We start from the raw sequence: 16,494 nt of genomic DNA, 5'->3' as shown, positions 1-16,494 counted from the left end.
TGATAAATGCAATGTCTCACTCCTCTTCTTTCCGCTCCTTTCTTCTCCTCTCAGGCATTTGAACTTATCAGTTCGTCCCAGGCAGCTGCCCGCATTGGTGCGCAGTGGCATTCCCGAGGCTCTCCGTGGAGAGGTGTGGCAGCTCTTGGCAGGCTGCCATAACAATGACCACCAAGTAGAAGAGTACCGCACTCTTATTACAAAGGTAAGACCGCACAAAAGTATTGTCTTTATTAAGGTGGTCAGGGCACACCAAATCCCCTTGATCCCATAATGTTGGTGGTGTCTTTCAACAAGATGACTCATAAATTGGCAAGCTGATAACCTGATGATAATTGTAACACTTTTGTCCTGTCTGTTTTTACGTTTGGTTATATTTTGATCTCTTCAACTGAAACACATGTAATTCGAACACATTTAATTTTTTTGTTTGTTCTGGCCAAAGTATGTGTGTTGTTGTTATTGTCCCTAGCAACAATCCTGGTTAGGTTTTACTTCGTTAAAAGTACACCTCAGGGGCCACTGATGGCCCTGTTTCACAAGTTTCTCATGTGCTTCAAACTTGTGACGGTAACCACTGCTGCCCTGTAGATCATGCCAGCTGATTACATGGCATTATACAAGTGAACGGTTTATACACTTTTCTTCATGAAGAAATTTGTCTTGTGTTAATCGTTCTGGTAAAACTGATGATCGTTAACCTTTTAAAGGAAATCATAAAGGAAGAAACAAAGTGTCTTTGTAACTACTTAAAAGTCAAATCTTATTACATAAGGTTAGCTGTGTGTTTTTAGCGGCAACAGTTGAGAAAAAGGTTAAAGTTTTCTATTCTTTTGCAACTTGGGCTTCAACCTGGGCCAGAAATTGTTGGTCTGTGATCTAAAATGATACTAATAATTATTATTCAGTTCTTTTTAACATTAGATTTGGCATAGCCACTTGGCCTTGTTACTGCCTCTGTGCCTCTTTTCTGCAGACATGTGTCTGTATGTATGTTCACAAACGACAGATAGCTTTTTAGCTTGAGTTGGTTAGAGAATCACTGTGTGCATGTGTCTGTCTGTGTGGCCATGTGTGTACGGATCGGAGGTGACTTAGCCCCGCTGTCTATGGTTACCCCCTCTGTGCGCCGAGAACAGTGTGTTAGTCTATGTCGGCCGCAGCTCTGTCCGCTGTTCTTATGTAAAGGCAACATCCCCGGGCAGCGAGCTGGGTCCCAGGTGGTGACAAGATGTTGGTCTTGCCCTTTCCCTCCTCCTTTCTCTTCTGCTCTTTTCCTCTCTCTCCCCCTTGTACTTTTTCTTATTTTGCCTTACATCTCTGGCATGTGATGAGAAATTTGGATACTTTAAGTGAAAAAAAAAAATAAACTCAAATAGAAGTTTTAGGCCAACATAAAGCAGGAGCCAAACTTTCCGTTAAACTGAATGGTATGAGTGGAATCTCAGCTTTCACTCAAACAACAATAACAGTGGATCACAACACTACTGTATTGATAGCCATTGGACAGAGAGTTGGATAGGAATTTATTGCAGAAGCACCAAAGCATTCCAGGTTTGTACGTCAGCCAGCAAACAGAGAGAAAAGTGTGGAGAACATGTGCAGCTATATCTGACTCTGACAGACGATTTGCCTTTTTTATTTAGTCTCTTCAGAGCAAGACTGGACAAGGTAGCCAAGAACGGTCAAAGGACAAAAAGGCGATAAATATCTTATTTAAAGCTCCAGTGTGTAACAATTAGAAGGATATATTGGCAATAGAATATTATATTGTTTAAGCACCTGAAAATAAGAAATACTTGTATGTTCGTTATCTTAGAATGAGCAAATTACGTGGCCAAGGTAGTTTTTCCTACACGCTTAGAACGGGAGGGTGAGACGAGGGGCTTGTAAATCTGAAACTACACCGCTAGATGGCACTGTCAATGGCAATGTCACACCCTTTAAAACATTGAGGAGAGAATAAGTTGTATTGCTTTTTTTAAGTCAAGCTAAAATAAAATGTCTTGTTAATAGCTCATAACATATTGAAAATACTACTGAAATCTGTTGCATAATGTTTCTCTGTGTATTACATTTAATAATTAGGAAAGAATTTTCCCTCACATTGATGTTGTTATTTTTTAAATTATTTTTCTAATTATAGCTCATTTTCTCATTTACCAATTCCCCGTTTCCCTTTTCAGCTCCTGTTTTAAAATGTGTACATAACATACTCATGTGCCAGCTCCAGATTTGTTTTGTGGGCTTTCTGTATTCAGCCTGTGTATGCGTGTTTCTCTTTGTGCTGTATTGCACTGTATGCACATTTCGTCCTAGCTGGTGCCCTCTTTTGTACCCTAATCTCATCTGAACTTGGTGTTCATCCACATATCTGAATGCAGGGCATTGAAATTGGAAAGAGGAATGTAGATCTTAGACATTTAACCTATTCTTTCCCTTTGAAGCCCTAATGATTTCCCCAATACGAGGGTCAGTGCTGTCCAGTACATGAAAGACTAATTAACTAATTAACACTCCACCAGTAAGCAATAAATTCATTAGGCTGTTGTAGCCATGGGGCGCATTTTGTATTCGCTCCATAAATAATTGTTATATGATTTTATTGAGGGACAGTTCGACCATATTAAGTAACGCTGTGATCATATTACAGCACAACACTTAACACATTTTCATCAGCATAATCTTACTATTGTACAAGTTAAGTGTTTCTTAAATATTCGGGTTATAAGCTGTAGTTTGGTGGTAATAATCAAAATAATGTTGAACTACTGCCTCGACTAGTATAATAGTTCCTGTTAGAAAAAGGGGTTACAAAAGTTTTCATATTTTGGGATAATAAAAGAGACAGACAGAGGTCAAAGTCAAATGTTTGTGTATTTTAACTTTTTTATATATATATATATATATAGTGATGATTTTAACACACATGTCAGTATTGAATGACTGATAGAGCTTGAGATTTAGCTAGTTACCGCGGTAATAGGAGCGCAGACCAAGTAGCTAAATGGGTAATGATAGACTGATTACCTTGTGTAACGATAACCTACTTTGGTTCATAATCATTGTCATGTTGTCGTGAGCATGACAGGAAGTGATGAGGAAAGAAGTGGTATTTTTGCACCATTGTGCTAAAACATGCGGCCATGCACAGTGGGGACCCATTTACTATTGCTCTCTACAAGAGGAATACACTGTTGACAGTATAAGCAATAACATACACTGAATTACACTTGTAAAGTTGCATGGCACTTGTCAACTTGTCACCATATCAAAGAACTGTTTGACAACTCTCAAGTAATTTTTGAGGTTGTAGTTGTGTTTGTGTGGTTGAAGGCGGCGGTGTTGTACAATATTTTGTTACTGAATGATATTAAAAGATTTCCAGTAACCTAAACGAGAGGGACAAAATGTTAGAAATGCCTTCTAATGTGTGTATATAAGTATACGCACATACACATGCATGTGTCCCTAGACCTGCTGCGCCAGCCTCCTGTGGAGAGCAAAAACAAGCGCTCGTAACTATCTTCCTGCCTGCCTTTCTCTGTCTGACCCACATAATGACCTGTCTGCCTGCCTCTCTGTCTACCTGTCTGTCTTTATAATCATTTGTATTTGTGTATGCCTGACTCTGACTTCTACCTAGGCCTGTTTGTGCTCCTGTCATCCTGTGGGTCTTCCTGCCTCTCTCTGTCTGCCTGCTCATTTGTGTTTTGTCACACTGTCTGCCTGCCTCTTTCTCGCCCCTCTCCCGCTCTCTTGTCGGCCGGGCGTGTCTGCTTCTTTCTTTTTTCTGTGTGACTGTATTCTTGCCTGTCCCATAGGTTTATGTTTGCATTGCTGGTCTGACTTCTGCTGGGCAGAACTGGAAATACTTAACAGTAAAAATTACACAGAGAATGCCAGAAGGTTCAGTCAGATGAAGGAGCAGTTTTTGCATCTGAATGTGAAGAGGTTTTTTTTTGTCTTGTCTTATTTTCCTACAGTAATATGTTTATGTCTGTGTGTGACCAATAATTCCTCTCACCACCCTTGCCTGAAGTTGGTATTAATTATTATGTACTTTCTCTAGGCTCATCATACAGAGATGAACATGATAAATCCTCAGATATAAATGATAGTATATTGTCTGTCTCGGAAATAAATCATTTTAATTTCCATTCCTACCAGGGATTTATAAAAATCTCAGATAGGACATCAGCTGACTAGTTCTTTTTATGTTTTTATTATATCACGCTGATATAAAAATTGGCACTGTGTGACTGCTTATTTTTATATTTATATTAAAACAGAACAGAATTATCAGGATTATGAGACACAAGCTGGGTGGTGGTGGGTGGTGCTTATTAATAATAATCAGATGGAAGTCAGCCAGTATGCCAGTTGCAAGTTAACAATCTTATTATTTTAATAATGATTAGCATAGCTTGTGGTGATGTATTCATTTCTTCTCATTTAAGTAAACATAAATAAACATTTTCTGGTATCCGGCTGAATCAGCTGTGATATTAAACATCAATCCCACCATAGCAATAACTTTAATGTCAGTTAAAGTGCAATCGTGGTGTTAATTAGTTAGTCAGTAATGTGATTTTAAATGAGAATATGGAGAGTATTTAGCCCTTTTTCACTCATCAGCTGTTTTCCCTTAAAACCAGATATGCTGTACAGGAGTCAAGATCCATTGTGTTGTTGCCAGCTGTGTGTCAGCGCAGAGGAAGAAGGCATAAGTTAAACAGCTAACAGGACTAAGTTGTGCTTAGCTTGGCAACCAGGAGACAGTACATCACACTTTTTGCTTCTTCCTCGTTCTCACAGCCCCATTTTCTTATCGCTGATTTGTTTCGTCTGTATCATATTCATTTCTCTCCTCCACCTCTTCCTCCTCTCAACTTTGATGAGCTCTGTGCTTCTTTTGACTCCCTTCCCTCATCCTTTTCTCCTATTCCTCTCCTTCCAACCCCCGTTTGTCGTACAGTCATCTATTTTTAGCTCCTCGTGTGGTTGGCAGAGGAGGTGCGTGAAAGCATGGGAGTGTGTCTGGATTGCGGGGGGAGAAAGGTGTAGGCTGGTGTGGCTGTGTGGGTATGTTCGGGTCTCCATCACGCTACACCAAATTGCTTTGCACGAGACAAACTGCAGTCTTCAGAAAGTCATTAGGACGGAGATGTAGAACATGCTGTACTAAACCTGACAGTGATTACGACCCAATGAAGTTTCTAGTTTTAGCACAGGATTCTGAGTAATTAAATGTAATCATCACATCATATGATCTAAAAATAACTCAGCTGGTAACCAATTAAGATTCTACAGGCTCCTGCCAGATCGGGACGTGCTAGGGCTAACCTGTTCTAACCAGCCCTCTAAAGAGATGTTATCGCGAGGGAGATAAAAAAAATGTCTGGTGAGGTCATGCTACCTGGGTGTAGCTGGCTGTGTCAAAGCAACTCTAATGCTAGGTGGAGGCGCAGCATCTGCTGATGCGTGCTAAATCAGGAGCAGGTGCATGTCTGTTTAGGGCTCTCAGACCAAATAGACAGAAGGACACCTGTCATTAAAAGTTACTGTTCAAATTCAAACATTGTGCAACATAAAAAGTGTTTGGATCTTGCTTATACTATGCTTACAGACTGCACAGACGGCTGTATTGCAACCTTAAGAGCATTTTTACAGGAAGTAAAGTAGTGCTGTAGATTCTTAAGTGTCCATATTGTTAGTAGTTAGTAACAGTCTCTCTCTCTTTCCGTCTTTAAGAGACACATGCACATAGATGGTTAAGTTCAACAGAAAGCAAAAAACACACACACATATAAGTATGTATGTATGTGTGAAAAGTCTCTTGAGGAAAGTAGACCATTTGCGTAATTATACATTACATAACTACCATTGTTATTCAATGTTTACATTGTAAAAGGCACAAGTACTAGTAGTCTTGAATGTGATACTGTTTCACAAACATATTCATGAATGGTAGTGTTATTGTTGTCATAGTTGCCACTGTGACTTTCCTGCTATAATTAGAAGAGGCAGGAAAAGGTTTTCCATTTTGTTTTCGATCATGACATTTCCACATGACACTCCAGCCAAGTTTTAGTACAAATGCCTCAACTGTGCACTTATTTTATTTTGAACTGTCTTGGTTGTTGACTATGAGTTAATTAAACTTGACCTAGACTAATGCACCATGGCAGTAGCATATTTACATCGCAGCGATGTTTTTTTCAGCAATCTTATGTCTATGTATTTTTTTTATCTTTTTCTTTATAAATAATATGTCAAGCAATTCTCAGTGGCCTTAGAAAAAGTCAATTTCAGCATCACTACATTTTTATTTTTTATCTGAAGTAGATGAACATCCACTGTTGAATTGCACCTTTCAAGCTCTCCTTCACTTGCAGTCTGCACCTAGAAGGCAGACCCATTTGCTAATTGCATTAATTACTTGCTGTGTTAGTGAATCAGCTGCTAATTACACACAGCCGTGAACGTAAATCAAATTATTTGCGCTGTGCGTTCATGTATTTAAATCGGTCTCTTAAGCTTTTATGTTGCTGCACTTTCTTCGTAGATTACAAATATGAACGAGTAGAAATTGATTTATCGCAGTTGAGTTATATTTAGTGTACAGTAGAGTACTGTCATGAAAAAAACAGCCAGTAAAAATGTAGTTAAGGCTTGCTTAATAAACATGCAAGTAGAAAAAATGTAACACCTTAAAGGATTTTTTTCAATAGAAATAAAAGACTATGGGTTAAATAAGTTTTAACAGTCTAGAAAAGTTCTACCCTGTCTCTGCTTTTTATTTATGAGTAAGATTTTAAATCCACACACAAGCTTATTTAACCGTTGTACAACATTTAACACTATCTGTATGCACTGCAGGATCCACAAAGCTATTAGGAGACCTGTTGTCCTCTACTGTACGTCCTTAGTCAGACTGATAATAGGACTATTTTCTATAAACTGCACTCAGCCATGCAGTTATTGTTTTACTACAAACAATAACACCTCCCTGACTGTAGAAAAACAATGTCCAAATTCTTACTGCTCAGAATGTGGAGAGATGTTAACAGTCAATAGTCTGAGTTAACACTGAATGTTTCTCATTTTAACAGTGTTAAAAAATATGTTTGAATCTTGGGGTGATTATTAAAAACACTGGCACAAATAAGACTGGGGAGGGGTTAGAGGGTGGGGGAAGGAGGCAGCCTCGTGCCCTTGCAGTTGATCATTGGTTGGAGCTGCAGAGAAGGGGAGGGGCCTCAGTGCCACTGTTTCTGTAGAGAGAGAGAAGCAGAGAGAACAAGAAAGAGTGTGAGAGAGAGAGAGAGAGACAGCAGAGGAGGATAAATGAACACGGGGGTTCTCCCAGCATCGGTATGCCTGCCTACCTCATTTCCACTCCAGACATAGTTGCTGCTCATCTGGATAGAAAATACAGTTATACAGTGAAGGTGTGTTTTGTATGTGTGTGTGTGTGTTTTTAAATATCAGTCACCCCGCGTACTGCCTTCATCCTCTCAGCTCACGGCTGTCTGCTGTGATCTCACTGCGAAGGACCAGACAGAAACTGAGACAGGAGCAAGCGGACATGGGTGAGTGATGAAAAGCGGGTGAAGGAGAAGGAAGAAACAAGAGGAAAAAGAAGAAGAAAGACGAAAGGGAACCGGGAGGACAGAACAAAAAGGAGAAATTATGCTTAATGTTTCCTTCCCTCAATTTATGTATGCAGCACATTATACAATAATGTCTTCTCACTGGAAGCTGTGTCTGTGACTCTGTGGACAAGAGACAGATAAGAGAGAGGGCTTCGATCTGTGCTCCCTTCAGCTGCAGCAGATGTTGAAGACATCTCTGACTTTATAGGGAGCGGGAGGCATTTCAAGCAAAGATTGGACTGGAATTCCTTTAAACAAAGTCACATTTCTGTCTGTTTTTTTTTCTCCTTTTTGTGCCTTCAGCTGGGAAGTTTGCTTTACTGGAAAAAAATAAGAAGAAAAAGAATACGCGCATTTCTTTTTTCGTGTGTTAATCTGTTTTTACCCTGGTGGTTTTATATCTTTGTGTAAAACCACAGCTCCTTGCAAAGAGGAGAAACCAAAGGGGGCTTCCTCACCGTTCTCTGTCCTTTCCATCCCTCCTGCGTTTGAAATGGCAGATGGCGTCAGTCTCATCATGGAACCGCAGTATGGAGCTTTTTGTTTGAACTGAAACCATCCAGTGACTTTCAGAACGAGCCAGCTACCTGTCAAAATAGTGGGTTCTTTGGTTCATCGTACCCTTGAAGGGCCCCTCAGACACGTCTTCCTGCCCAAGATGATGAATTCCTCCCTGGATCCACTGAACCAGAGCTCTGCTGACCTGTCAAACTTATCTGCTCCTTTCTGCCTGCTTGAGATAGGCTATTCCCAGATTTTCACCACCTGCCTCCTCGAAGTCTCTATCATACTACTCCTCACTGTTCTCATTATTTCCGGTAACCTGGTTGTGATTTTTGTGTTTCACTGTGCCCCCTTACTTAGCCAGCACACCACCAGTGCTTTCATCCAGACTATGGCGTATGCGGATCTGCTGGTGGGTGTCAGCTGCCTCTTTCCCTCCCTGTCCCTCCTTCATCACCTCCAGGGCCTCGACCCCAAACTCACCTGCCAGGTGTTCGGGTACATGGTGTCTGTTTTGAAATCAGTTTCAATGGTGTCGTTAGCGTGTGTGAGTGTAGATCGCTACATTGCCATCACACGACCTCTGACTTACGCATCCCTTGTAACACCTTGCCGAGTGCGCTGCTGCATTGTTCTAATATGGTTATACTCTGCACTGGTGTTTCTCCCATCTTTTCTCGGGTGGGGGAAACCTGGTTACCACGGCGATGTGGTGGAGTGGTGCGCAGTTGAGTGGCGGACTCGTCCGGCTTTCACAAGCTTTATTGTCGCGCTCCTCTACGCCCCAGCTGCTCTCACTGTGTGCTTCACCTACGCCAACATCTTCAAGATCTGCCGACAGCACACCCGAGAGATCAGCGAGCGCCATGCGCGTTACCGACCCCAACAGCTGCAGGGCCCAGGATCAACATTGGGTTCTGTGGTCAAGGATAACGGTGCAGTAGAGCAAGGGCAGTTGCCACACTTGACCCAACCACAAAAATCCCAACCACAGTATCAGCAATCCACATCAACATACCCCGACAAGCGATACGCTATGGTACTGTTCCGAATTACAAGCGTGTTTTATATCCTCTGGTTGCCCTACATCCTCTACTTTCTGTTGGAGAGCGGAGGGATCTACCACCATCCCGCAGCCTCATTCCTAACCACATGGCTGGCCATCAGCAACAGCTTCTGTAACTGTCTCATCTACAGCCTCTCCAACTCTGCCTTCAGGAAGGGCCTCAAACGCCTCTGCTCCTTCTGTTTACAGCGCAGCGGCAGTGGCTTTGGGGTTAGGAACACCAACAAGACTTTTGTTGGTTCTGTTGAAAAAGGATGCGCAGGGCCAGGGTATGGATATGGTCATGGGGAAATAGGAATTGGCACAACATGTCATGTGTAGGGCACACACAGTGGAAACCCTTGTGCCAAATTGGCATTTGAACTTTTTAAAAAGATGCCTGATGCGATTGCTGTAAAATGTCTCATCCTTTTAAGCTCAAATGTGCTGTAAAGAGATGGAAGGAGGCGTTGATCTTCCCGCTGCTGTTTCTGTCACATTTGGAGTTTACACAGGCGTCCTCTGCGCACGCCACAGCTGGCAAAGACGGATAAAGGGAGTCAATAGCAAAGCACTGAAGGAGGAAAGGCCTAAAGAGCCCTGCAGGGTGTTTTGAAAATGGTCAAGAAAACCAGGCATACTGTACTGTATGTGGACAAGGGGTAATATATGGAGGAGGGAGGAAAAATCAGAAAATCTCTTAAGAAATTAAGATTTTTATCTGTTATTATCAGTTTTCTCTGGGAAGTGCATGTGAAACAACATGACCTATGTTGGCAGACTATCAGCACAGTGTGAGCTGAATGCAAAAAAGAAGAAATGAATGCAAACAGAACAATAGTTGACCGCTGTGTTTTAGTAATGTAGTGCTGAGGTGAACTGCCAATAGCAAGCTCTTTAAATATCTTTTTATGTGCTCTTAGTATTTAAATACTAAAAGTGATGCAACAGTGTGTTTGTGTATTTGTTGTGTCTCTTTTTGTTGACTGATTGATTGAGTCAAAAAGAAATATAGAAAATACGTAGGTCTAGACCCATTACACATTTTAATAGTTTGTTTGCACTGACAAAACCGATTATGGTTTGTCAGCATCCAGACGTCTATTCATAAACTTTTAGATTATAGATTATTTATTGATGTTGTTGTACAGGACAAAAACGTCTTTAATTAAGTGGTGGGTTTAGACACTGAGCCTGCTGTTTGTGTCATATGATATGAGATACTAACCAGCTTTGGTGTACGACTGTTAACCTGACAAAAAGCAAACGTCATTTTCAGTGAATTTCTCTTTTATGATTTTTTTAAGGTATTTTTTTTATTGCGCCTTTTGTTGTTTTGAATATGTAACTAAACTTATTTCATAACTGTGTCCATGGCAAAGCAAGACCAAGAAAGTATGTATATTTCCACTTATTGTACACAGATTGTTGGTACATCATTGGGCTGATTTTTCCTGTGGTAGTTAGGTTAAGGAAGGTAAAAACTTTAAGCATTTAGATGAATGACCCTGAATTGGCTGAGAGAAATAGTCTAATGGGAAGCTGTAAATGTGTGATGGTGGACATTGGTTCACATATTCTTGCAAATAATTACCTTGTTACAAACCTTACAAACCTGTGTGCTGTAAGACTGCATTTGGGGACTAGTGTATGCTCACACACACAAACAACGCAAGATCACATGTAAACAGAACAGACAAATAGCCCATTCACTGAGTCTGCCAGCAGGCTAACCTTTGCGTGGCACCATGAAGAGGGACTGACCCCTCCACTCCCTGGGAACTGTGTGTATGCGTGTGTCTACGTGCATACACATGTTGTAGTCTGTTTCGTACATTTTGTCCCCATGTGTAGTTTTGTGGGTTCTTTCACTCTTAACTTGATATTTAATGCAAATTAATCAAGACCAATAATAAGCCGAAATGAATCCAAGTGTACATTCTGTTTCACAGACTCAAAAGGTTGTGAAAAATTATCTCTATTTTTAACCATGGAGGCTCATGTCACAGTTTATTTAGGTGCAGATAATCTAGCTTTATGTACGTTATCAAATCTACCAAAGAAAGTTTAACAGAAATTCTTAATTATATTTTTTTCTAAATATCTAATATATGAAGATTTAGTCAGATGCGAATGAGTTCTACACAAAGCACTGTGTTGGCTCAGTGATGCCTTATGTGCATGAATATGACTGTTTCTCAGTATATAGTGATATCTTGTTGCCTTGATATACAAATGAAAATTAACTGTTGGGGAATTATTTTCCTTTCACATTTAGGGAGGGCTCAATTTATAGACATGCGACTGTTAGAGGGAACGGCACAGACTGGAAATTATAAGCATGTGCAGGGATGAAAATGCACATTAGCCAGCCTTGGTTCCACATTCACTATGGAATAACCTGAACCCCATTTGTTGTGTGAGGTTATTAATAAATGCGACTCTTCAAAAATTCATAAATTGCAATCATTGTTCCTCCGTTCTTTAAAACTAAAAGCAGGCAGGGGCAAACACACAACTCAAAACTGTAGATTTGTTTTGCATGTATTTGTTTGTGTGTGCACAGAGTGTGTATGAGTGTGTTCACGGGTATGTTAGGATGCGACCATTGGCTGAATTGAACTGTTTACGGTGTTCTAGCAAGGGTGCTAACAGAGTTACCACCTTTTATTGCTTTATTAGCTGCACATCTCTTCCCTTGAGTATACTGTATTTGTGAGTATATGATGTACAGTGGTGGTAGATAGATTCACATGTTGTCTTTAAATATTTTGGCTGTCACCTGTGAAGAATTGCCAAATATTGTAATCTTTCCTATTTGTACCTTCTTTTATTCAAAAATGGCGTGTACAAATGGCGTATTGAATGTCTGATTGTCAAACTACAGAAATTTATTTTTGTAAAATTACGTAGTTTCTGTCTGTTCTGTTGTGAAGTGAGAAATGTTGCAGACTCTTAAGTAGGTTTAGTAGCAGCATGCTAACTTATTGAAGCCATTGTGGCTGCGTTTTTATGATGATGCATTTTATTTTACTTGGATAGCTCACCAGTAAAAATATATTATTTCCCACAGCAGTTAATGGTACAATTTCCTCAGAAATGTTTAAGATTTAGGGCAAAGTGTCTTGGGAAATTATTATGCCAAAACATGCTCACATTAGCATTCACATGCACACACACACATTGACTTTTTCCTGTGGGAGAACAATCGGCTCTCATGTTCTCAAGGGAACGGTGCTCTGGTGGTGGCTGTGTGGAGGTACAGTGCCATGTTAGAGGGTTAGAGAGAACAAGAGGGAATATGGGAACCAGAGCTGGTTTAGGAAGCCATGTGTAGGTTAAATGCAGCTGTCTGCTATAAGAGAAGAAAATAATTGTTGATGGCGTTCAATAGTGAGTGAGCGCATACTACAAACACTGTAATAAATTAGTAAAAAATCTGGATGCCCATCTGCAGATACTTTAAGTGATGTTCAGGCATGAAAGTATAAATAAAATATGCAATAGGTGCAAAGAAAGAAGATTAAAATGATTCCTAGCTTCCATAGCTGTTATTTCCAGAATCCTCATATACTGTCATTGTATTATATTTTAAACCTTTACAAGTTATCTAGAAACATTAGAGGATCGCAGCTGCTGCTTCTTCATCTTCTTCTTCTGGCATCTTATGAAAACAGCTTTAGGAGCTTTGCCACTTTCTGGGCTGGGACTACAAGCAGAGTCCTTATGCAGCTTAAGAAGTTGCATTTTCTATATGTAGCACGATGTAAATAAAAGTGTAGAAATTGTATCTAAATTTCCAACGGAAAAAAAAACCAAATTAAATTGATAATTGTAATTGGGGCCTTATTTATCCTGAATATATTGTTCTCTCACTTCAGAAAAATGTTTTGTAATGAACAGCAGCAAAAAATATTTTAAACAAACTGAATACTGGTTGGCTATTGTATCTTAGAGTAGAGATTGTACAGTACCGTGAACAGGCTGTACAGCCTTATAGTGCACTTTAACACACACACACACACACACACACACACACACACACTATGGTATTTTCTTATCTGTCTTTTAATCTGTTTTGGATTTTGTTCTTTTTGTTTTCATAAGGTTCTAAATAGGCCACACCAGACCCCCACTAATGGCTGACTCATGACCCAGCTGTTCTGAGCAACAGATTATTATCACATTAAGAGCAAGACTGACCACTGTAACAATTAAGCCTAGAAGCGTCCCAAAAGACACTCTGCGTGTGTTTTTGTCCACAACAAATGCTGAAAATTGCTCACCGTGAACAATGGTGCATTTGTAAAATTCATATTTCATATGTTGGTGAATTTATGATAAGGTTTTTAAAGATGTTCAGTGCTTTTCTAGATGGAGAATGTTGGGATAATGCAAATGGTCAAACATGTTAATTGTTGCTGTCATAAAAGTGTCTCTGTGACAAATAAGATATTTTTCATTACATGATGCTTTGTAGGTGACAAACCTATATGGTATTGTAAGATGTACATGTTGTGTATCTGTACTGAGCAAATAAATGTAATGTTTTCTCAATGTATTCAAACGCCCTTGTACTAATTACTTGGCTACAAAACAGAGGCATGGATGTTAAAGCGTGTGTGTTTGCTGTATGCTGTGTTATTTGTGACAAATATAACAAAGATGGTTAATTAAAACACATATTTTTCCACAATTATATTCAGTCGGTGGAAAAGCTTATCTAAACACTGCTGGCTGAAGATCAAGTAGTGTAGCTGATAAGAAAAGAAATAAGAAACCGTGACATTCACACAGAATTTCCCCTCTTTTTCCAAATTGTAAATGCTTTAGTGTAGATCATTACAGATAAAAATAAGTTGTTGCTGTGTTAACATGCTGTAAATGGACTGTACTACGGCAGCACCATATTTGTGCAAGCAGTTGGTCTGCTGAATTTGCAATGCTGGCAAAGCTGCAGTGGGAAATGTTAGTGGACTCAATTGAGAAAATAATACCATGAGAGAATGCAGGCCATTGTAGTTTTGGCAGTGCATGTATGTATGCGGTGTTGTCGTTGTGATTTATGCTTCTTCTGTCTGTCATCTCTGTTCTGATCAGATGCACATTTGGCCGCCCTCTCCTTGTGCTGAAGCAGTATACCAGTGCACAAATGGCACAAAAAGTAGGGCATGAGACAGACGATTAAGATTTAATGATAGATGACGCTAAGGTGAGGAAACAGCGCGACGGGTAGCTGGAGCGTGTGGTCTGTCGAATTCAGATTATTGTAAAGGAATGACAGAAGGAAGCACAGATATTAACTGATCAATATTTTGCTTTATTAAAGAAGGAATTGGAATTACAGTTGTGTGATGAAAGCGTATGCCAAGGCTCTACTAATTATTTACAAAAGAATTAAAGTTACTCTGACATTCAGTATTTCTTGTATAATTTAAAATGCAGTGAAATAATAAAAGCGTAGCTCTCAGGGTTGTTTAGGTTGGGGGAGCAAGGTTTGTATCAGGCTTGGTAAATTTCACCCCATGTTCTCCTGGCATCTCAGCAGGGTCCTTTAGGAGCAGAGAAAGAATAACAGATTGACATGTCAGCTATTGTGTTGAGTCAGAGAAAATCAGGGACATAAACAATAGAGGGCTAGCTACTCAGCCTTCCCACGGAAGCCCTACTCCGGTACTTTATTCCTAGCTTTAGACACACACACACAAACACGTACATGCACACACAGTAGAGTTTATGTTGTATGTGTGTAAGAATAAAATGTTTTGTCCCTTGACTTATAATCAATATATAGATGTTTGATTTCCCTGCGATGCAACTCTGTCAGTTACTTGTCACTGACAGTAGACGGTGCTTTGACACACCTGTAATGTTTGTTAGGACGCTCAAACTGAAATTGAGCATGAGTAGCTCTAGCTGTTGGTTTCTTTGGCTGTCATGCTGGTTACCTCATTTTCTGTTCATTGTAATGAGAGTACAGTGAACTTCTGACAGGGTTAGACTGATGGCTTGTGGTTATTCAAAGAGGACATCGCCGCAAGGTTGCCTGGCAACTACTGGAGACTTCTGGAAATCACTTTTGCACTTGTGATGTTTTTACACTTTGTATATGGATTAAACAAACAAGATACAAAGTGTTAAATAGTGAAATTAAATGGTGCTGGTTGGTGCATATTTGACCTTTGGACAGCTGTCTGCCTCTGATTCCAGCCTTTATGCTAAGCTAGGCTAACTGCCCCCGGCACTAACTCATTACTTATCGTACAGACATGAGAGTGGTATCGATCTTCACGGCAAGAGAGCATATAAGTGTTACTTTCCACTATTGCTTTAAATGTTTACAACACACTTAGCAGGCTACATACTGAGTGGATTACACAGTTCTTTGTGAAGCAGTCTAACCCTTTAAAATCACCAACGTTGAGTTTTTAAGTATCACCTAAAGTAATACACTATCCTCAGCATTCTCTTTCTCTTATTGCTGTTTGTCTCTGTATCACTTGAATTGCTCTCACACTTCCGTCCACTACCACCACACTGAATATGTTTTCTCTCCTCTCTCACGCTACCCTCATTCCAAACTCACTTTAACTGAACAGACAGACAGACAGAAAGGAGGCTAATTGGCCATTATGTCAGAGGTCTTTGTACATGCTCTCAGCACTTCAGATAAGTATGGCTAAGTGGTGCTTGTATAAACATGGATCCTTATCATTCACTGAGAGACTGTAGCCCAGTGTAATGGGCCCTTCACACTGGACACAGTAACTCCACCCTGCGCTCTAAAACTCATCAATACCAATGACCTTTGCTGTGAAATAACAGATTTCTGGAGTGCCTGTGTGCAGCTTGTCAGTGACCTTGTGGCTGTTGTTCAACTGATGTGCTTCTGGTCAAACCAGGAATAACAGAATATTCAAGTAAACGTATTCAGACTACTTCAACTAAAGGATTCGTTTCACTATTGATTAATCTGGCATTTATTTTATAGATGAATCATTTGGTCTAAGAAATGGCAAAAAATCGTTAAAATGCCAGTCACAACTTCCCAGAGCCCAAGGTGATGTCTTCAAATTGCTTGATTTGCCTGAAAAATATCTTAGTAATTGACAGTATATATAATAAACAGAGCTTATGGGTCTGTGAAGTGAAGCCAACGCAGAAGTGCCTTAAACCTGCATTCTTTCTAATGGCCAGCAGGGTGAGCTCCATTGGCTGCAATAAAAAACGATATCATGCAGTCTTATGGAGATATGAGCTGACTTCTGACTTGATTTATTAGCTCAG

The 16,494-nt window shown here is 40.0% G+C and overlaps 2 protein-coding genes across 4 annotated transcripts in view; both read left to right on the top strand.

Annotated features, from left to right (window-relative positions):
* Positions 1-16,494, top strand: part of LOC118332179 (rab GTPase-activating protein 1) — a 76,335-nt gene that overhangs the window by 25,399 nt on the left and 34,442 nt on the right. For all 3 annotated transcript variants that reach the window (XM_035667338.1, XM_035667337.1, XM_035667336.1), the window contains one exon: positions 55-205. In XM_035667338.1, coding sequence (XP_035523231.1) covers positions 55-205 — 151 coding nt within the window. The remainder of the gene's footprint in view (positions 1-54; positions 206-16,494) is intronic.
* Positions 7,323-13,753, top strand: LOC118332180 (probable G-protein coupled receptor 21). The gene has a single exon (XM_035667339.1). It carries the CDS (start codon positions 8,317-8,319, stop codon positions 9,547-9,549), a length of 1,233 nt encoding a protein of 410 aa, XP_035523232.1. The 5' UTR covers positions 7,323-8,316; the 3' UTR covers positions 9,550-13,753.

This window comes from Morone saxatilis, unplaced genomic scaffold (genome assembly GCF_004916995.1).
Source record: "Morone saxatilis isolate NCDOM2014 unplaced genomic scaffold, NCSU_SB_2.0 Contig21, whole genome shotgun sequence".
Classification (NCBI taxonomy): Eukaryota; Metazoa; Chordata; class Actinopteri; family Moronidae; genus Morone; species Morone saxatilis.
The sequence above is the reverse complement of the archived record's forward strand: the minus strand, read 5'-3'. Positions and strand labels throughout refer to the sequence as shown.

What these genes read in the sequence shown, in the direction of transcription:
- LOC118332180 (XM_035667339.1), top strand. Translation starts at nt 8,317, where the DNA reads ATGATGAATTCCTCCCTGGATCCACTGAACCAGAGCTCTGCTGACCTG.